At 34.0% G+C, this 23648-nt stretch overlaps 1 protein-coding gene across 8 annotated transcripts in view; it reads right to left on the bottom strand.

Annotated features, from left to right (window-relative positions):
• The window catches only part of Bmpr1b (bone morphogenetic protein receptor type 1B), a 312069-nt gene that overhangs the window by 51182 nt on the left and 237239 nt on the right, over positions 1–23648 (bottom strand). The window contains exon 1 of one of the 8 annotated variants that reach the window (XM_020188275.2): positions 12416–13209. The exons of 6 other annotated variants lie outside the window; for them this stretch is intronic. Coding sequence is in view for 1 of the 2 variants with exons in the window: in XM_020188274.2 (XP_020043863.2) it covers position 9969 (1 nt within the window). In the remaining variant the exon portion in view is untranslated. Of the gene's footprint in view, positions 1–9968; positions 10371–12415; positions 13210–23648 lie in introns of those variants that run through there. One more of the 8 variants, XM_020188274.2, reaches the window with a different exon arrangement.

Below are 23648 nucleotides of genomic sequence, written 5' to 3'. Positions count from 1 at the left end.
GTCTAAGCCAGGGACTGTTGGATGCCAAGCACAGAGGAGGACAGAAGCACACACTACTGCAAGTATTAGCACCATGCACTGACTACTCCAGTCTTGTTCCCCATATGGCCCCAGAACCCAAGGCAGCCAGGCTTATGCTTTCTTCACTGGGTATTTGACCAGGTGAAGAACAAACAAAAAGATAAAGAGGGAGCTATTGTGGGATTATCAATAAAACTGTGTTTTCCTATAGAGAGACTCACTGTTGATGAGGTCTAACCCTGAGCTCAGAGCTCCAGGCAGATCTTCCTGTGCTCCACTCTCCCATGCATGGGCCATTAATTCAGGGTCACTAGATAGCTGAAGAAAGCTTCAGACATTAAGACTGAGGACAAAGCAAAAATACAGAGAAAAACTACTCGGAAGAAACATTCTGAAAGGAAATAAAACCTTTAAGAAACAACTATTATCAAAAATACGTCCATGAAGCCCATTTCTATAAAAGGGGAATAACAAAGGAGTAATTTTAAAGATGGCTGTATCAATGGAAATCTTGGCAGGTGAGTTGATAGGTAAACTAGTAAAGAATATAAAGCTAAGTATTAAAGAAATCTCCTGTAATAGAGCAAAACAGAGAGAGAAGAAAGGTTAAGTAACTTGGCACATTCATCCAGGAAATTCAGCATGTGACTGGTATTAGCTGTAGGCAGATTTGAGAAAGGAGAAAATCATCAAATAATCCATGCATGATTTGCATAACTGAAAATCAGGAGTTTCTACTTTGACAGACCCATGGAGTATAACAACAGACCTAAATCACAATATATCATTGTAAAATGTCCTAACATTGGAGACAAAAGGAGATTTAAAATTTTTTAGAGCCAGAGGCAGGAGTAAGATAGTAAGAAAGATAAAATTGATTACAAAAAATATGGCATTAAAAAACTGCAAACTAGAATAAAAGACTGATGCAAAATTCCAAGTGAAAAGAAATCAACAGGAACAAAAGCATTTTACTATTTTGAAGTTGTTAAAAGGTCTAGGAACCTTTCTCAAAAAGTTACTGAAGGACATGTTCAATCCACAGGAGGATACAAATAAAAGGATGAACAGGCCCTGCAACGGGAGATCCACCTAAGAGGAAGGTGGTGATGAGATGAGATCTAAAGCCACACTGAAGGCAAGTCGAGAGTCTGAGAGGGAGCTCTCCATGATGTTGAAATGAATAGACTGATTCATCAGTTTTAAATCTAAACTGATTGAGAATTTGGAAATAGATTTGTGATGGAAACATAGAATACTGACGCAATAAATAGTTCAACTCATGTATATATTTCAACAAGTGTGTACATAGTAGGAGTATGGATTGTAAAAAAAAAAAAGAACTAAATCCTCATCTTCAATAGTAGAAAGGCAAAGATAATGCCTAAAGTTTGATAATCGAGAGGTAGTAAGTTAGTAGTATAAGTATTAATTCAGAGATAAAGAGAAGAATACTAGGGAAGAATGAGAAGAGGCACAGATGCAGTTGCTACTGAAGAGGGAGAAATGTAGGTGATTTAAAAATGTAAGTCCTTTAAAACTATGTTAAAAAACACAAAAATAGCGATTTTGAAATAATATAACTAATATGATAATCCCATTATAGCTTATATGTATGTGGGTGTGTGGGGGGGGAGTAGTGAGAAGGAAGGAGGGGGAGGGAGAGAATCATAGACAGTACACAGATATGCAGATATTCATGGAATATGTGAAGATTCCTATTTAAAGTTATCTCTGCAAGGGAATATTGACTGTTTTGTCATGACATTTTCAGTTTGCCTTCAAAAAGGCCATCACTCCTATTTCTACATCTGCATGGGTCTACGGAGTACCACATCAGAATAGGTAATAGAGCTATTTAAATGCATTTGCAAATTGCCCGTCAGTTCAAAATAGGGAAGAAATTAGCTTGACATCCTGATACGGAATAAAGAATATTAGTAGAAATGAAGAATCAAGAAATCAAAAAAGAAAATCCTGCCAAGAAAAAAACTTCTATAGCTCATCATTTATGGGAGTCACAAATGGACCAAAGACTGACTTAGTAGTAACACTAAATATATTCATGGTTTGCCATGATATTTTTGTTTGTGTGTTTGAGATAAGGTCTTGCTGTGTAGCCCAGGGTATCTTAGAACTCTCAGTTCTCCAGCCTTGACCTCCAAAGTGCTGAGATTACAGGTATGCTTCACCATACATTGCTTTTACCATGCTTTAATGTTCATGTGCATATGAGCTCAAATTTTTGGTAAATCAATGTAACTCATTGTATACTATTAATTATCAACAGTCTATTTTGTACAGGTTGAACATCCCTAATCTGAAAATCTAAAACCTGAAACATTCAAGATCTAAAACTTTGTGAGTGCCAACATGATGTTGTAAGTCTGATGTTTCACTGTAAACAAATACAGCTTCATGCACAAAGTTGTTGAAAACATCGTATAAAATTACTTCAGGCTATGTGTATAAGGTATATATGAAACAAAAATGAATTTTGTGTTTTATACCTTATTATATGTATGAAAACATTCCAAAATTTGAAAAAAATCTGAAATCCAAAGCATTTCTATTTCCAAGCATCTTGGATAACAGATACTCAGTCTTTAGTATTTTTTGGACTATTCTAGGTTATGAAGGAAAAACACCTAACTATAGAAGCTTCAGACAACCTTTGTAGTCAAACCCTGGCTCTCAAACACTGGACAAACCAGGTAAGAATAATCCTGCATATAAAGATAATGAAGATGAAATATTGCTTCTAGTATTTCTAAAAAGTATTTAACATTTCAACATGCAGATAGAATACATGCTGTTTTTTACCAGAAACACATTCATAAAACAAAAGGGATAAAACTATCTCTGCTCATGATAGAGACACCACTTCTACAACCTGAGTTAACCAGCAACCATCCTGAATGAGCACATAGGGTGGCCTTCATACAATGTGAACTGAACAAGTTAAGGTAGTGAGATAAGGAAATGACTGGTTTTACTTAAACATTATTTAGATGAATAGCAAAATGCAAATCTGAGAGAAGTGGAACACTCCCTTACTTGCTTTCATCAAAGTTCAAGGTTACAGATACAAGGAGGGACAGAAGCAGCAGCAGAGAGAATAAACCTGGCTAGATCCACCTTAAATTCTAACACACTGAAAAAGAAAAGACTGTTAAAGATCCTCTGACCCATCCACAGATTGGGAGAAAGAGCCACAGAGAAACTGCACTGTTTTATCTAACATTATAATTATGGCAAGGAATTTATAAAAGGATCAGCTTTATATATTAAATTTCACTGACTGTACAAAATCCAGCCTCGAAGACACAAGGCAGGCCTTTGGGATCACAAACAATATAGAATATATCAGCTAAGACATTAAAAAAGCAATTATATGCATATACAAAAATAATGATTTTATTAAAAAATTAAGCCAACAGTAATGATGCTGAAATAAAACAGATAAAATATGCACTTATATTAAATATGAACATCGAGATGAATTGTGGATTAGCATTAATGAAGACAAACCCCAAATATCAGATGTCTGATTAAAGTAACATATCTGAATGTATTTTTCACACTTTATTATAGTATTATCCTTTTCTCTGAAGCAGGAGATAGGCAGAAATCTAAAGAGAATTAAAAGTTCAATTTAGTTGGCTCATATAAATCAGGTAAAATCTTTGCTAACAGTTCTTCATTTTACTTGATTTTATTTTAAAGTTGTGTGTAAAAGAAAATAACCATTGATGACAAGTGGAAAATATAGAATTATTAAGGAAGCAGTAAAATTTAGTACAGTATATTTGTTAAATCACTAGAATAAAATCTTCAAAAAATCTTTCAACAAGGAAAACAAAATAGTGAATAGTTTCTACTTAATTTTTGAGCAAATTTCAACAAAATTTCCTCTCTTCCCAATAGCATTCTAGTTAATTTTTATATTTAGCAAGAGAATCATAAATAAACCTGATAAAAAATCAGACAGTCTAAAATCTTCATAGAAATAAATACTACCTTATTAAGTCACTTGTTAAGAGTTTGTATCATTTTTTTGTTTCTTTCTATGATTCTTTCCTCTTCCCTTCCTTCCTTCTGCTTCTTCCTGCTGCCTTTCTCCCTGTTCCTCTTTTGAGTGTGGCTATCTTTAGCTTGGTAAAATGTATGCAGACAGCTCACTTGTGTGGTTAGCTTACTTAGCTGGTTACATTGTCCTTAATTCAAGAATTAACTATCCAAATTAATGGAACTGTGACTTCCACTCAACTACAAAAAGTAAATGCAAAATTATTGTTCTTGGATATCACTTTTTGAATACATGTTGCAGTTTTACACTTATTTTCTGCTGTGTACAAGTTTTCTATGGAATCTCTTCTTGTAGAAAAGAAGGCAGAATTACAAAGTTTCTTTAAAGGATTTGTTGGATGTAGCAGATAATGGTTAGCTGGAAGCTTCATACACACACAAGAAACTCATTCATTGATGTATATACTTACTGAATCAGCTCTTTATTTATTTCTGATTTCTAACTTTTTATATTATTGTATACTCTTCCATGTGATTTTTACAGAAAAATGAAACACTTTTTACATAAAAATCAGAAGACTAAAAACAAAAGCAAAATTTTAAAAATTCACAATAATAAAAATCAGGGGTATAATTTTACAACAATTAAAATTTATCTTCAATATTCAACCATTATACTTCAAAGTATATTTTAACCATGCACTATTTTATTTTTTTCTCAGTAACATTCTTAACTTTTCAAAAATACCATAAACAAAATATTTTAAATTTGTGATATAAAAGATTGCATATAAAGAGAGAATATCAGAAACCACTGACACACTAGAATATGTAGAGAATATTTGTGAATGACAGGGAAAAATCCAAATAAAATTAATTCTCAATAAATAATACACTTAGAACTATGCCTTATAGGAATATGAATCTTTCTTTAAAATTCATCAAAAATGACATGATTACTTTGTGCCATAGGATCCAGTAATAAGCTATATTCTTCTTTCTTCTCACTTTTTTTTTTTTTTCCTATTTTTGGTTTTTATATTCTCTACCTCAAAAATTAACAAAATTTTGACTACTCATTGTTCTGCGACATTTACACTAGAGGGCAGGCAGGAGCAAGAACAGAACTTGCACTTGCAAACACAAGTCCACACATTCTCTTGGGTAGAGGTGAGTGCAAGAAAAGGGTTAAAACAATGAATTGTTGCACTTTAGGGGTGATCCATCTTATTCTTATGCATATGGTTATGATAATAAATGTTGAGTCAACATCCATTTCCTTTCTCAACCAAAAGTAGCTTAAATACCTACATTGTTCTTTATTTTTATGTCTATTTTACTGAAATAAAACTCAAATCAGAGCTTAAAACCAATACTAATTTTAAAGATACTTTTAGCGATATAGAACAGTGAATTTACACAGGTAACTGATTTTGATTTTCATCACATAAACCTTGATGTATTTAACTTGGTTTTAAATGATGTAATTTACTCTCTAAGTTTTCTGTTCAAAAGCCCTGACCTTCATTTTCATTTCCTAACTTTTCCACTACACTAAAGCATTTTCCAATAAATTGTCCTCTATTTTTTGGCAGCAAACGCTGAGGGGAAAAGACATATACAAACAACATGAAAACACCATTAATAAAATCATGGGTCATTAATAAAATCATGGATCTGGAGAGTAGGAAATTATAAATACAATTTTGATTCAAAATCACAGGTGTAGAAAGAATAGAAATGGTGAGGAATCTTTGTTCTGGGATTCAGCAAGTAACTGAACCTTCCTATGGAAGATGAGGGCGGTAGCCGGATTCCTCAGCAGGAGTAGGTGAAATAATCCGAGTAGGTGAAACAATCCAAGTAATCCATCCACCATAGTTACTTGTATATAGTGACAGCACTTTCTGAGTTGCTTAAAAAAAAAAACCTTTTGTTTTTATTCTTCAGGTTTTTCTCTTTTCCTATCTTCATTTTCCCCCTCTTCTCTACTCCTTCATTTCCTAAGTTTTTACTTCTCTTCCTTTCCTTCTCTCTATTTTCTTTTCCCCTTCCCAATTCTCCTCTCTTTTGTTTTATTTTACTTCCTTTTATTCCTCCTTCCTTTCTAGATTGGGAGCAAAACACAATAAGGTTTCTTGGTTTAGGAAACACTGACATTTGTTCAAAGATGACTAGTATACTATTCTTAATTTGCTTTCTTCCTGCGGAAATTGAGTTTTAAAGAAAAAAATAATTAAATGTATCTATATAACACAATTGCCCAGAATACCTGACTGTGCCCTGAATAAAATAACTATCTCATTGGTAAGACAAATCAACTTCATGTGGAAACCCAAAAAACCAGTATATTAAAACAATAAAATAGATGTCACAATGTCACATTTAGTTGCTAAGACAAAGTCATAGATAGCAGTGCACAAAGGGAACCCCTACTCTGGGTGGCAGTAGTCAGCCAGCATCTTTTATGGAAAACATGGGAAGTAAAATCAGGGATACTACCAGTTTTTCATTCCAACTGCTCATAGTTGACACTGAGTAGATTAAGAGAAGGATGTTACTTTTAAATTGTAAGAGATGCACAGGTTTTGTGATAAAAATAGGGTCTTTATCTTAAAATAACTGTGTATCTTCCTACTTACTGGCAATTGTTTTTCTTTTCACCTTACTCACACATCCACATTGCCACATCACAGAGCTTATGCTAGATGATCAGCTTTTCAACATTTTACATCATAAAATCCATGCCAAGAAACCCCAAAACAGCCGGATAAAAAAAGAAAGCTTCAATCATTCACCTGTTTTATTTGTAATATCAGATCATAATTTAAGGCAATCATGAAAAGATTAAAAGGTATATAAATGTCAATAGACAACATATACATTTGTATTTATTTATTTTGCAGAGAACTAATACAGTTGTGACCTTGAAAGTTCTTTCAATATATTTATATTCTGAAGTTCAACCAAGAGCTAGCCTTTCTCTTTGGCTCTGTAATAATAGAATAGAGAATAGAGTTTCTCTTTTGAATAGAGAAACTCAACCAAAATATTTATTTTATGGCCAAAAAAACACATGAAGAAATGTTCAACATCCCTGGCCATAAAGGGAATGTAAATCAAAACCATGCTAAGATTCCACCTCACCCCTGTTAGAATGACTACCATCAAGAACACAAACAACAACAAATGTTGGTAAGGTTGTGGAGAAAAGGAACCCTCATACACTGTTGGTGGGAATGTAAATTAGTACAAGCACTATGGAAAACAGTATGGAGTCTCCTCAAAGAGCTGAACACAGAGCAATCCCACTCCTAGGAATATACCTGAAGGAATGCGACTCACATTATTCCGAAGGCACATGCACACCCATGTTTATTGTAGCATTATTCACAATAGCTAAGCTATAGAAACAGCCAAAATGCAATGTAGTATTTATATACAATGGAATTTTATTCAGTCATAAAGAAGAATGAAATTTTGTCATTTCTGGATAAAAGGATGGAACGGTAGAACATCATCTTAAGCAAAGTTAGCCAGGTTCAGAAAGCCAAAGGCTGTATGTTCTCTCTCATATGTGGAATATAGACATAATACAAATACAACCAATATTATAAAAAACAGGTCACACTAAGGGGAGGTCACTACTGAGAGAGGAATGGTAAAAGAAGAAAGCTAAGAAGGTGAATATGGTTGATGTGTTTCCTATACAAGAATGAACATAGAAATTTTTTTTTTTCATTTTTCTTTTATTATTCATATGTGCATACAAGGCTTGGTTCATTTCTCCCCCCTGCCCCCACCCCCTCCCTTACCACCCACTCCACCCCCTCCCGCTCCCCCCCTCAATACCCAGCAGAAACTATTTTGCCCTTATAAAAAGGAGAAAAATAAAGAAGATGAGCCAATTCTGGTTCTAATACATATGTACGGAAATGTCACAAGGAAACTCCCTGTATAGCTATCTTAAACAAACAAAAATGTCATTTTCTAGAATAGGAGGGCAGAACAGGTCCTGCCTGGGGTGTTGGTACCAATGGGGAGATGGGAGATGTGGGGAGAGAGTTAGGAGGGTGAATATTGTACAAATACTGTGAACACATGCATGTAAATGGAAAAATGAGACCTGCTGAAGCTATTCCAGGAATGGAGGGAGGGGGGAAAGGAGAATTATGGAGAGGGTGAATTCAATTATGATATATTGTAAAAATCTTTTGTAAATGTCACAATGCACCCCCAGAACAATAATAACAATTAAATTTAAAAATACTTATTTTAATGTAAAACTTTAAAAATTACTTTAAAATACAATTTGGTTATAAGTTTTATTGAAAGTATCAACATAATAAAAAGTGAACTAGCAAGTAAATGTTATATTTAAAGATATTTAACATCACACTGCATCCATACCTATAAAACAGCATAATCACAGATGATAGCATAAAATTTTTAAACGTCTCTATACCTTAAAGTACTAAATGTGTCAGTTCAGGTCAACATTGTTGGAAAAGACACTGAACCATGGTCTTTTTGACAATAATGTCAAAGAATCAATTTAGCCTTGGCCGATTTCCAAACCAGGAGCTATGGTTTTATTCAGTAGAGTTTCTATCAGTGCTCTGCTTCACAGAGTTCTGAAGCTAATCAAAGTGGATGTTCAACTTGCCATCACCCCAAGTCTTACTCTGCAGCTTTGCAGAGCATTCCCAGGACACCCTGATGTGTAAAACTCTGAACAGATTCATATAGATAAAGAAGAGAAGCAACAATGAAGCCAGACAGACCAGAAACCAAATCACCATGGCAGTGCTTTTCTTTTTCAGCCAAAGAAAAAACCTAGAAAGCAATGATCTCTCAATTTCTAACCCTTAGTGTATTCTTTAATTAGATGATTACTAAAGGTGCATATTGATCATAAAAGTTATGGTGCATGTTGATCTAAAACCATAAAAATAATTGCTAATTCAACTTTAAATAATTACAGTACTAAATGTAGCATATATATATATAAAACTAAACTTAGAATATACTATTTTCATCTACTACCATTAACAGTTTAAAAGCCTCTCTGGTAAAACAATATGGAATAATGATAATTAGAAACACAGTGAATTAAAACCAAATCTTAATATCAGAAAGCCACTATAGGGTTTTAAAAGAAATCTGCAAACTTAAAAAACTATTTAAAACTTGTAATGCTATCCACAGAGTTTGTTTTACACTTACCTGCTATGTTTGACAGTAAAGTTTTCTAGGATACAAATTGCTAAAATACATGTGCTTTCATTCTCCAAGAGTATTCTTTATCTAGCTGAAATAATTCATAACCATCTTGATCAAAAATAAATAACTTAGTCACTGTATTTTCAAAATCTTTATTTGCTCTAATATTGACATCATTAAATTTGTATTTTAAAAATAATTTTGCATTTTTAAAAATGCCTCTTTTCAAGAATGCAACTTTGACTTTCATAATCTCTGAATTAAGAGTTGAATGCCTTAGAACTCAAAATATCAAAAAGCTATTAATAATTAAGTTATACACAAGGAGTTTAAATAGCCACAGAACTTGATTTTAGCCATGACAGTACCAGAAAACGTGTAGAGGTAAACACACCCTCACTCTAACACACATAACACGAAAGTTAAAATAGTGCATGCAAAAACTTCACTTGTTTAAAAGTAGCCTAAATTATACATTGCCAGGGAAGTACAACAAAACAGCATTTTCTTGCCATCTGACTTTTGTGTATCAAATTTTTGAGCCCTCTGAATTGTTGTATTCCACTCACTATGCCAAGAAAGACTAAGTTCAAACAGCTTTTTCTCGTGCCAGAACTGCCTTTACAGATCTTGCTTACATTTCTTGCAGGGGAATGTAAGAGGCTGTAAGACAGAAAGCTTCTTGCACTACTCACTTTTGATTTCTGTACGCTTGATATATGGTTGCCAGGTTTCCTGGGATGAGACACAAGAAGAGGCAGCACAGAATTTCTAGAGTTTCCCACTAAAAAGCCCAGCACCATAGGCAGCACTAATCCTGCACCTGTGATGTGTTATTCAGCAGTTAAGAAACTCAGTCCAGACTGTGGTCGCCTAATGCAGCTCAGCTGTTTCTCTCAGGCCTCTCTTTGATTATAAACTGGCAAGAGAGATCATTCCAGCCAGGCACTGAGCTCCGCTCAGGATCCACGGCATGTGACAGCAGAAAGGTAAAAGAGAAAAGACACTTTTGAATAAGAGAAGAAAGGCACTGACCACAGTGTATTATGCAACATTTCCAGATGGTTAAAAGCTACCTCTTATGACAGAGGCAGAAAAATGTCTATAATTTATCATTGAAATATCTAGTTTATTTTTATAATGCTTTGACATTCAGAACAGTATTTCAACATGCATTGTCTAGCAAAATTTCACAAACTCGTCAGCTACACAGCATTCAGAAGACTTCCTTTAACAAGGGTTACCTTTGCTACATGTCAAATTCCTTTTATAATTTGGAACCTTTCAAAATGTCCAGAAAATTATATGACTAGATGTAATTACATGACTAGATGGGATTAGATGACTGCCATTGCTCGTGTCTTTTCATCAAATCCACCTTATCATTTGGTTTGATTCACTTACATATTTGATAGAAAATCTGTATTTGTGACACAATACTAGCCAGAATATTTATTAAAAGACAGCATATGAGGAAGTCCAAATTTAGAAGTATCTATCATTCACAGACTGCCTCAAAGCACTCAAGACTTAAAGAAATGACCACTCTGCCCAGAAACCTTAAAATCTAATTGTAGAGTAGCATACAGGTTACCAATTTTGTTATTCTTCTTTTGTCATAAAAGGAATACTATTTTCTCATACCAAAACTTTCACTCTTTCTCTTTGGATCCCCTATAAAAATGCAAAGTGTCCCTGAGGCTAGTATCTGTACCACTGTAAATAAATAACCCAAAACTTTATCCAAAAAACAGACACCCTTTCCTAATAGCAGATTGTAAAAGTGTTTATTTATATGTTCCAAAAGAGTGATATGAAGAAATTATATCAACTTCAAAATTCAAATATAACTTAAATGTATATATTAAAGAATATATTTAATATTTTTATATTTTTGTTGATGCTTAGATACTAATTATAATACTTGCCAGTCCAAACAGTATATAATTTTTATTAGGATAGGAGATGCTAGATAGAGAGATGATAGATTGATAGGTGATATATAAATAGATAGCTATGACCAATAAAGTCAAAAGAAATACCTGTGTACATAAGAAAAATTCTTTCTTATTGGAATTTGACAAGTCTTAATAGTTTTCCCTTACATTCAGACACCAGTGTTAGGTAATACTGAATTTCAAGTTTCAAGTAACACTCTGAGGCCCACTGAAGGGATATCAAGTTTAGAAGGTGTGCCACAAATGTTAAATTAGTTTTTTTCCTAACTCTTCCCATTACTCCAGTCTGTACATCCAAAGTAAAATAAGAGAGTTGAACTGGGTCATATATATATATATAAGACTAGAATACATAGTTTTGATAACGAGAAAAAAAAAACTTTTTTCCTCAATTATATTTAATTGGCCATTAAAATGGTCCTGCAACTCTGACCTAACCATCACTGCTTTGGTCTGTAGGAAGAAGATTCCAAAGGACAATTGTGTTGAGTTCTGGATGGGAAAACTGAGGAACAATCTGAATTGAAGCTATGGTATTACACTAATTGTGCCCTCTTCAAACCGGGTATGCCACATTCTGCTTAAGCTGTCCCTCTGTCAATAAACAAACAGTTTTAGTTTTCAAAACATTTCCCACAGCACTTTAACTTTCTCTATTTCTTACAGTAAATACCTAGGGCCTCCGTGGCCAGTCTTTGAAAGCCTCACTGATTTTACCTTAATTTTCTTTGCCTATATTTTGTATCCAATTCATATCTCTTTATTTATACTACTAACATTCTCACCCACATGTTCTGTTCTAAGCTTAATGTCTTTCCTTCTTTCTCCTTTAAAAAAAAAATCATAAATATGAGCTTTCACAAAAACAACCAACCAAAAAAGAACTGAAAGATGCTACATGAAAAATAATTATCCCTACATGTTTTTGTATTCTAGGAAACACCAACATGGCAGTTGTATCTGTGTGTGTTAAGTTTATTCACCCTTAATTCTTTTGGCAAGGTGAGTATATAACGTTAAATTTCAATATCAGAGTAAAGAGATAAGAAATGTATATGTACTTACATTTTATTTAAATAAACAAAATGTTCCCAAATAAGACAGTGGCTATATTTAATAGCCACTTCAGTCACAAAGTTTTCCACACTCACAAAGAACAAATGAGAGAAAATAAAATATCTTACCAAAATGTATCAGTTGGTACTCCAGCTATATTTACCTACAGAATGCTCTGTTCTCTATGCGAAAAGCCAGCAGAATAATTAAAGGTTGGTAAAGATTGTCAGCTTTAACTTCTATCATCTTCAAGCCTGTTGATTCTCACTAAAAAAGTACTTTGTTTTGAATAGTTGTTTTGTTTTGTTTCTCTAAAGAAAGAGCATCATGACCTTTCAGAATGAATAGACCCCAATTATGATAAATGATTAGTAACAATTCAAGTTATTTGGTTTTTTCTGTCTTTTTCAAGGAGACATAAAATATTTACTTTCTCCATTAAAATAGCTACTTGGCAGTAATATGAAAATTTCTAGTGCCTCCCATTCTCTATCATCAAGTCAAATGGCCTGAAAAGTACTAAAATTGTGTTAGATATTAAGTAGACAATCTGGAATAAAGCAAATCTCTCTAATAGTTAACATCCTAAAAATTCTTCACCCTGGCTCTTGGAACGTGGTACTTTGTGGCAGCTTTGGTACATTGTAAAAACATGGCCAAAAACACATTTCTCTTCCTGTTGCACACCAATAAAGACAGAAAAAAACCTTGTCCAGTAAGTTCCATCCCAACAATCCATCCACCCTAAATGTGCCAGGCTCCTGCCTCTGCTGAGTTCAGTATCTCCTCACTAACAGGAAAGTGTAAGCAGAGAGATCATTAGTTATGACATGAAGACGCTAGCTGATAATGTTGACTCAATTCAGGAGCTTTTCAACTATAAACAGTGTGCTGAAAGCCATTTATCTACATTTTAGGATAAACAGCAGAAACTATTCAATTAAATAGATTGCAAGAAATAAATTGCTGATGCCAAACTAAAGGAAACTTAATTTTGAAGAGAAAAATCTGTGAACTTAATGAAACTCAACGTGGGATGCTAGAGATGCTAAAATATAAAAATCTTCAACATCTTATAATGTAAATATGACAAGAAAAATACATTATAACATATTTTAAAAGGCTAAGTGATTCAGTTATCAAAGCTATTGCAGAGCAGTTTCATGTTCAAAGTAGACTTACAGAAACTTGACATCTTCTCTTAAGTGACAACTATGGTGACACTAAATCTGAGCAAGTATGTGTTATCAAGGAAAGATTTACCTATCAGTATGTAAAAGGCAAAGCTGAATTGGGTCAGTTTTCTTTATTGCCAGTATTCTTACCCACAAACGATTTAAATACTACAAGAGAAGATTTCTAAATGCTTCTGTCAAAAATAACAACAGCAAAAGAAAAACATGAGCACTCTTTCCTATCTGACGTTCATTTGCAGCATGTTAAAAAGCTTCAAGGAAACACATGAACCTGAGAGATTTAAATCTACAAATGATTCAAAGTATATGAGACAAATCAAAGCCCTTACTAGAAGCACCAGTTAGAACTTATTTTTTTTCTACTTGTCAAAAAACCAAAAATCTGCTCTTTTTCACACTTCCAGATGACAGAAGCTTTCTAAACAATTTTGAGGTCAGAGAAGAGAACACACAGGTGTGTGTTATGTCAACTACAGAAAGTACCTGCAGGTTATCCTGGAATCTGATCCCTCTACCAACACATTCTTGTGGGCATTACAAACACACTCTGAAGGAATATTATACTAATGCTGACTAATTTTTAAAACATCCCAAATCTCATGAGATCTATTCCCTAGCAGTATTGTTCAAAAGTACCTCTGCCAGAAACGTCAAACTCACTGCTACCTCTTAACAAACCTTTAACGTTTCCTCTAATATCACCTCTCTGTTCCATTTCACTGATGAAACAAGCAGAACAATAGAACATTCAGTATCAACACAAACAAGTTTTGTTACATCATGAAAACTACAACAACCCACAGAAAAAATAATGTTAGGTTATCAAGTAACAAATGCTATAGAGTAACTGGTTCACATTAATAGCACTGATCTTTAGGAAAACATTATATGTTTTGACTACTGGTGTAACAAGCCTGCAGAAAGAAGGTGGTAGTGCTCTCAAAAGTGAAATTACCAGTGTTCATGCTAAGAAAAAAAACAAAACCAAAAACCCTCTGTGTTATCTATTACACATACACAGTAATATAAACATGACATGTTCTTTTTACATTTGTTCATATGTGTATACACTGTTTAGGCCACCTCTCCCCTCATCCCACTCCCCCCATCCCCCACCCCTCGCTTATGTTCTTGATTTAAAAAAAAATAGTGACAGGGAGAAAGGAATTATTGCCATTAAATGACTTGGTTGTTGATCAATATTAGAAAACATCTGCCTATCAGTGAAATTAAATAGAAGTCATAGATTTCTGATTATATTTACTAATAATACAGAATAATCATATTAGGGTTTTTTGTTGTTGTTTTTTGTTTGTTTGATTGTTTTGGGCAATACTTGAGTTTAAATTGAGGGCTTCCAATTTGCCAGGCAGGCCTCCAGCCCTTTTTTGCTGTGGTTATTTTGAAATAGGGTCTTGCTTTTGCCTGAGCCAGCCTGGATTGTGGCCCTCCTATTTGCACTTCCTAGCTAGCTGGGATGACAGGTGCCTGTCACCACACCCAGCCTTTTCTGTTAAGAAGGCCTCATGAACTTTTTGCCGAAGTTGGCCTCAAACTGCAATCATCCCAATCTCTGCCTCCTGAATAGCTAGAATTATAGGCATAAGCCAAGGTGCCTGGAATACTAGCTCATTCTTAAAATTTTATTTTCAGTAATATTTCACTCACTCAAAAAGATTTTGTATTCATATAAACTTTTTTCACACACTTTACAAATATGTCCCACAGTAAGGTTTCACAAGTAGCAAATTATTCCCACAACACTTATTTCTTTTTGCCAAATGTTCCCAGTATTTTCCAAACCTCAAAAATGTCTTACTATTGAACAAGCTCTCCAGTTAATGTTCAAAAATCTGAAACTTAGAGTTTATTTACCTTTATTCTTTTTCTAAGCCCACCATACAGCAGCTGAATGCTTATGCCCAGAACGAGACCTAAGGCCCAGGACCAGGGTACTGTAAACCTCTCCTGAAGCATCAATAGTGGCTGATAACTCTGCAGAAATATTTCATATCTACAAATATCAAGGTTCTCAGTTTAACTTTATTCCTTAGAAGCTTTTGTTAAATTCCACATGCATTAGGAAAGCAGGCTGGAGGAGGTGTCTCTATTTGAGCATATTTGCAGAATATGCCTTTTTGGTCTGAGATTTTTTTTTTTTTTTTTTTTTGCTCACTTCTTCATTTCTTGCCTCCCACTCCCAGTGGTTTCTCAAAAACTCAAAATAGTCATTAAGACTCAGAAGTCTCCTTTCTTCCCTAGCACTTGCCCAGAGGAGCTACGAAACAGCAGGTGTGAAATGTCCCTATTTGCCCGCCTCCACTCAACACCAACTCCTCCTTCTGAACCGTCTTTCATCTTTGCATGCTGATTCAGGGGTGCTGCCCTGTCATTGGTCTGCTGGCTGGATTCCATCTCTTCTCACACATCCAGATGCACAGCTAGGGCCACTATCCCTCTCACAGAGGATAGTTTGCCTTCTTACAACCAGTCCTGGGTCATGATCAAAGAGTAATCACCCCAGCCTTGCTCAGGCCAGCTGAAGAAGTATATTAGGACAAAGAGAAAAGGAATGTATGGGGAAGGGATAAGAACCCTGTAAAGAAAACCTGAGTAGCTTATGCTTGTGCCTGTAAATTAAAATGTAATAACTTATATACAAAACATGTAACCAAGCACCACCTTCCACAATAAGCCAAGTCACACATGTAACAGGATAACTAGACCCAAACAGGTGTAGGAATCAGGATTTCTAGTTCTAGCGAAACTACTGACTTGGACATCAGTAGAATGTCTTGCTTAGGAAACCAGCACAGTGATGACTTAGTAAATTAGGCTTAGGCAGTAAACACAGGGTTCAGGGCAACCTTTCAAGATATATTTGCTTAGAGAATACTGAGGGAATTCATTATGTCACAAGAAAAGACTCAGCTCAACACACCTGTCTAGATTAGAAATTTGATGTGAGGAAAATGACCCTGAGTCAACACCATAATGCTGTAGGGCAACACAGAGACTGCTCATCCCATGACCTCATTCTGGATGGGTAATAAAGAGAGTGGTGCTGAATGTTTCTAAAGGGAGAGAAGCATGTGCAGAAAGAAGCAGTGATTGCCCTCGTAACTTTGGAATATCCCAAACACCCTAACATAGTATGCCTCAAACTATGTCTAACACTACCCTTACCTAAAAAGTTTGGGGAAAGGACATTTAAACTTCTATTGTCTAAGATCACAACTAGTCACGGACAGGAGGAATAAAAATAAACCCAAACCTCCCTGGCCCAAAACATAGGAAATCATTCATATACATACTGGTGATCATGTGAACATACAAGGTACTGAAAAAAATATGTATATATCATGTATCTTTATATATTAGTTATTGATGATCCTGATTCCATACACCTAACTTCAAGCAGATTTTAAGGACAATTTCTACATTTACATATTTAGGGGATATTATGTATTATTTACGCTACTAGTTTGCATTAATGAATTTACTAACAAAGGGATGTAAAGGGACAGAAAGGAGAATATATTGTATTAGAGAAAAGGAAAAATAACATGACATGAAGAGGAAAGTGAACCTCTGCTGTGAATTTCTAAAATTCATGTATTAGAGTAGCCTGAAAATAGTCTGTATTTACCTTGAACTTATTATTTACACAAAACATATTTTTAAAAGGTTATATTTTAATATAGCATATTAATTCAGTTGATTGTATTTTTAATTCTACCTAGTACTAGTAAACTGGGAAGAAATTAAGAAGAAACACAGAAAGAAGAGGAAAATATAGAATAATGAATCAAAACATTACTTCCATCCTCCCTAACAATCTGTGGGTTGTAGGTAAAGAAAGGAAGCCTTGGTATAACTCAGAAGCATGGAATAACTCTCCACCTTCACCTTTAGAAATCACCCCCAAGTAGTGTGCTATCCTGAAATCTTATTAGCCTGCTCTGAAGAAATAGGATGTGCACCCTATCATTTGCTCTTTTCTGTTTTAAGCATTGCCAGTTCCTTTTGCTATTTAATCACAGTATCAAGTCTCTCCTGACTACTTTTTCAAATCACTTAAGCTAAACTTCGAATAATTACTAAGTTTTTAAGGCTTGAAAAAACATCTGCATAGAAGCAGTAAGTCAGCCATAGCCTAGAAAGCCATGGCTATTTACCATGTGGTTATTTACCATAACCTTTCTTTCTTCCTTCTGATTCATTTTTGTGTATTTTTGTTTTTATTGGCATCTGTGTGGGATGAGTAAGCAGTTTTTGCTGAAGAAGTTTGAGTGCTTTTAGTTGGGATAAGCAAAAAAGAACAGAAGAAGGCTAAATGGGAAAAGAACAAAAACAATTGCTGGGATGAAAGCAAGTTATGGGTCACATTGTTGTATCTGTGTATCCTGAAATACCTTATCAATAAAAGTGAGAGTACAGAAGAGAAACTCGCTTATCTCCCTTGCACTTCAAACATATTACGAGTCTACTTAACTTCTACTTTGCTAACATGTACTTTTTCCCTCAAATCTATAGTATGAAGAGAGAATATTTTATATTAATAAAAAAATTGCATGAGGCCGTGGGTTCAATCCCCAGCACCCCAAAATAAATAATAAAATAAAATATATGAATCTTGGTTTTGCTAGTTGTTAGATATGTGATTTTAGCCAACTTGTTAATTTCCTTTAGTCTCACACAATTCATGGCAGCCCTGCATGCACTTCATGGAGTTTTTGAGAACATTAAATTTTAGAGGTGATCATTTACCAATCTCCTATTATATTCACCATATTGTAAATAAAAACAGAACAGTTTTTAAATATGTGTAACTTATTTAAAAATAATAAACACATTATATTTTAATATTTAAACTAGTGGTATGTCTAGTTTTACAAATCTCTTTACTATCTAACTTACTGAAGCTAGATAACAGATTCTGCAATTAATCTCTTGCAATATGTTGTTGTGATTGACATAGACAGAATATATGGCCTTACCCAGGTATATATGTGGAAACATGACAATGGTCATTCTTTGATACTATGTAAAACCACACAAATGAGTCTCTTAAAACTTAAGTTTCAATATGGGATCTGAAACGCTATCAATGAAAACTTTGAATGTGGACAAATTAATGTGAACCAACAGGTATCATCATTTGGAAAAAAATATTTTGGTTCGTTGAATTATGCAGATGAGTTAGGTGGATATAAGCTTCCCAAAATCCTCATTTTTGTCTGAAAGTTTTAGTTTTTCATTAGTAACATATACTCATAGTTGTCTTCCCTGAAAAGGCAGGCTCACTTCACTCATTTTTGAGAATATGTTTGTATATCTATTCAGACTTGAGTATTTACAGTTTGTTACTCATTCTTCCCAGTAATTTCATGAAATTAGTCCCAAGACAACCAATGATCTTCAGAATATTGAAGAATTTTATTATACATTTCATCTGATGGAATATTTAAAAACACTTAACTCTGAAGTTGAGATTTAACAAAATTAATAATTTTTATTGCTTCATTCAAGATATTTTAAAAAGTAACTTCTGTTATCAGTTTGGTTAATAGGTTTGGTTGTCTTATTTCTGTGAGTGCACAGTAGTGAAGAATCTGAGTACTGTTTGGTGCCTGCCTTGATCTGTGCTAAGAGTTCATCCACTATTGCCTTTTTTAAATCATTCTTATAGTACCTGTGACCATACTTTGAGAACTGACACACAAGATGACTATCAGTCATCAAAATCACACATGTAAAATTTTTATACATTTTTAGGTAAGTTAAAAAATTTTAACAATGGTGGAAGAGAGGTGAATATAAGAGATTTTTCCTTAAAAGAAAAAATGGAGGAAATATGTATGTATATATATAATTTCTGAACCTCTAGAAATCTAAAATAGAACTTTCTACTTAGAAACACTGTATTTTTCATAAAATTATTAAGTGTACCAAATACATGAGAAAGCAACTATTAATGCAAATTTATGCTTTCATATTTTTTAATTAGTCTTTAAAATTAAGCTACAAAATCTGAGTTAATGTAGTAATTAGATTGTGCCAGTTACGGAATGTTGACTAATGCTTGCAAAAAGAAGTGATCCATTAATATGAAAATAAAATGAACATATAAAGTTCACATTCTTAGAATAATTAAAAAATATTCTCAAAGGTGATACTAATAACTGATAGGTTAATCTTTGATTGTTTGTTTATTTGATACCTTCTGTCTACTATAGGCAGCATTTTCTGTTTCTACTGCATTTTTTCTTTTTCATATCTGAACACTGAATATATTGAGAAAATCTTCTCTCAAACTTTGTTTGTTTATGTCTCATTTTGAACTTAGTTTTAGTCTTGATTTCCAAACACAAAGTTAGTTTATCTAATATGTTTCAGAAAACAGTCGATTCTAAACTAAGAAGAAGCACATACTATTTCATTAAAAGGTCTTAAAGAAAGAATAACTAAGCAACTATTTTCTCTTCCTCATTAAATGGAGAAGGTCTGAAGTGTAGAGAAATACCTTTCTCATGTGTTTTAAACAAGCATTTCACACTCTGGATGAAATATTTAAAATATACACATTAGAATATAATCTGTGTGGGATAAGTGTTATGTCTCTGGTTATTTACTACATCCTCAGCATCTAGAATCCTGTCAGGAACCTGGCAGGCAGGCAATCAATTTTTATCAATTGGTTGAGTATGTGAACAACTTCTGTTACTATTGTGAAGGTTTTGAGGATTGTCTAATATGACAGAATGGACAAACACCATTGCCTCACATATGCCATGGCTTTGTCCCAGTAGGGTGTTTGTATTTTCTGTTATGTTTGCTGGTTAGTTAAAAACTCAAATTGTTAACACTGGAAACTAAAGAAGAAAATGTAGCTGAGTATTTCTGACACTTCTTCCTCTTGTCACATAATTTTCAAATTTAAGAAGTCAGACTTTAACAGAGGCAATTAAATTGAACCACATTTTGGCTAAGAAGGAGTAGAACACTGGAACACACTAGTGGGGTAAGGTTCTGAGCACAGACTCCAACACCAGTGTAGGCTGGGCAGCACCTTGCAGAGGAAATCACATGGGCTGTAGATCAAGCCTAACTTCACTTATTAGCAACACTATGTGTTCTGGAGAAATGCATTAGTTTCTTTAGCTCTCAATTTCTCCATATTGAAAATAAAGATAATAATGTCTGCTTGGCTCATGGTTGTTGCTAAGATTAAAGGAAGTATTACATAAAGCATTTAGCATAGAGTACATTGCCTGAGATCAATACATAATAAATGTTAATTCCTTCATTTATTAGGTATCTATGGTTTAAAATTTGTCAGTAAAAATTGTAAGGTTTTAACAGAAAAAAAAAAACTTTCAATGCAAGTCCATAAGATATAAAACCACTACCACAATCTAGACTCAATTAGGAAAAATATATACCAGTTAAAATTTTTTTTTTCATTTTTCTTTTATTATTCATATGTGCATACAAGGCTTGGTTTATTTCTCCCCCCTGCCCCCACCCCCTCCCTTACCACCCACTCCACCCCCTCCCGCTCCCCCCCTCAATACCCAGCAGAAACTATTTTGCCCTTATACCAGTTAAAATTATGCACAAACCAGACTACTTTCTAGAGTGTGATAAATTACTTCCTGGTATGTTACTAATACATACAAAATTATATTTCTTATTACCTGTCAATTTTAGCCACTTTCTAATATAATTTATTACTTTACTAATCCCACAACCATGGCTTCTACCAGTACTAATAAATAAATGTAGCACTAGTAAAAGAACTAACACTATAGGACAAGATGCATCACATGAAATATATCAGTGTTATTTACTCATTTTTAAGGTCCGTTAGCAAGTCAGTCAACTCAACTTTGCCTTAAAGGCACTTCACATATATCTAAAAATAGCACAGCTGTATGCCCTATCCAATTCACATTATATGCTACTACTAACTGCTAGATAATATTAGCTACAAATTTTAACAATGTTATATTTGCATAGTGTCTTATACTTTGTAAGATATTGATATGAATATATGAATAAACAGATTCAGAAATTATATACATGCACATTCTACATCACCAACAAAAGGAGTTAACTAGGGTTACACTTAGTCATATACTGCAGCTCTTTCATTGATACATAGTCATGTAAAGTCAGTTAAATAACTTCACTATATTCTAACTTCCTGTTTTTAATATGAAGATAATATGTAGGTAATATGCATACTGTCTTTAAAATGTGTGAATCCATGTAGCTACACCCTTCTGATTTTTGACAAAGGCACCAAAAGCATACAATGGAGAAAAGACAGCCTCTTCAACAAATGTGGCTGGGAAAACTGGATATCTGCATGCGGAAAACTGAAACTGGATCCATGTCTTTCACCCTGTGTAAGTATCAACTCAAAGTTGATTAAGAACCTTAATATAAGACCTGAAACTTTCAAGCTAGTGCTGAAAAGAGCAGGGAATACACTGGAAGCAATAGGCATAGGCAATGACTTGCTCAATAGAACTCAAATGGCTCAGTAACTAAGAGAAAGGATTGACAAATGAAATTACATGAAATTTAAAAGCTTCTGTACAACAAAAGAAATAACTCTCTAAAAATCAATGACCCAATGAAGAAATGGGCAAATAAACTGAACAGAGCTTTTTCAAAGAAGTCTAGATGGCCATAAAACATATGCAGAAATCCTCAACATCCTTGGCCCTAAAGGAAATGCAAATCAAAACCACACTAAAATTCTACCTCATTCCTGTTAGAAAAGCTACCATCAAGAACACAAACAACAACAAATGTTGGTGAGGATATGGAGAAAAAGGGGCCCTCATACACTGTCAGTAGGAATGTAACTTAGTACAACCACTATGGAAAACAGTATGGAGTCTCCTCAAAAAAATCTGGACATAGAACTGCCTTATGATTCAGCAAAACCTCTCCTGGGAATATACCTTAAGAAATAAAGTCAGGTTACAATAAAGGCATCTGTACACACTCATGTTTAATTTGGCATTATTCACAATAGCTCAGCTATGGAAACAGTCAAGATGCCCCACTATTGATGAGTGGATTAAGAAAATATGGTACTTATATATGATGGAACTTTATTCAACCACAAAGAATGAAATTTTGTCATTTGCAGATAAATGGATGGAACATAATCTTAAGTGAAGTTAGTCAGGTTCAGAAAACCAAATGCTGTGTGTTTTCTTTCGTATGCAAAATACAGACTCAATACAAATACAAACATTATTATGAAAAACAGGTCATGCTAAGGGGAGGTCACATACGAGAGAGGGAGGATAAAAGGAGGAAGTCAAGATGGTGAATATGGTTGATGTACTTCCTACAAGAATGAACATAGAATTTTTAAGCCTGTTGAAATCACCATAAGACAAGACTACGGTAGAAAGGAGAAAAATAGGGGACATGAACCAATTTGGGATTTAATACATATATACATAGAAATGTCACAATAAAACACTCTGTAGAACTATCTTTAACAAACAAAAAAAATTTAACAAAAACGGAGACCAGGAAGGCAAAACAGGTCCTGTCTGGAGGGCTGGCACCAGTGCAAGGGGGAGGATATAAGGAAAGGGTGTAGGAAGGTGAATATGGTAGAAATACTATGTATACGTGTATGTAAGTGGAAAAATGAGAGCTTCTGAAACTACTCCAGGAATGTGGGGGGTGGGGGAGAATGATGGATGGGGTGAATTCAATTATGACATATTGTAAGAACTTTCATAAGTGCCACAATGTACCTCCAGTACAACAATATAACAATAAATAAGTAAAATGTGTGAAAACAATTTAAAAATTCTATGTCAAAAGTAGCTTGTCAATAAACCCTGCACTATATGAAGGGTCTACTGCAATGTGTTTGATACACTTCAAGAAAGTAAATTATAATTTCTGAAATAACCTAGAAATGAAAGAAGAAAAGCCACTATTTATTGAATACTTACCACAGGTGAAATACCCTCTAAGAACTTGCACATTTTCATATAATTCTTACCAAAGCCTGCAAAATGATCACAAGTATTCCCAGTTATATAAATAACTGAGGTTCATATACATTCTTAAGGTGTGCTAAGATTCCCACTACTCCATATTACTGCTTTAATCAAACAAT

The sequence above is a fragment of the Castor canadensis genome, chromosome 9 (genome assembly GCF_047511655.1).
Source record: "Castor canadensis chromosome 9, mCasCan1.hap1v2, whole genome shotgun sequence".
NCBI lineage: Eukaryota > Metazoa > Chordata > Mammalia > Rodentia > Castoridae > Castor > Castor canadensis.
This window is presented reverse-complemented; position numbering and strand designations above follow the sequence as displayed.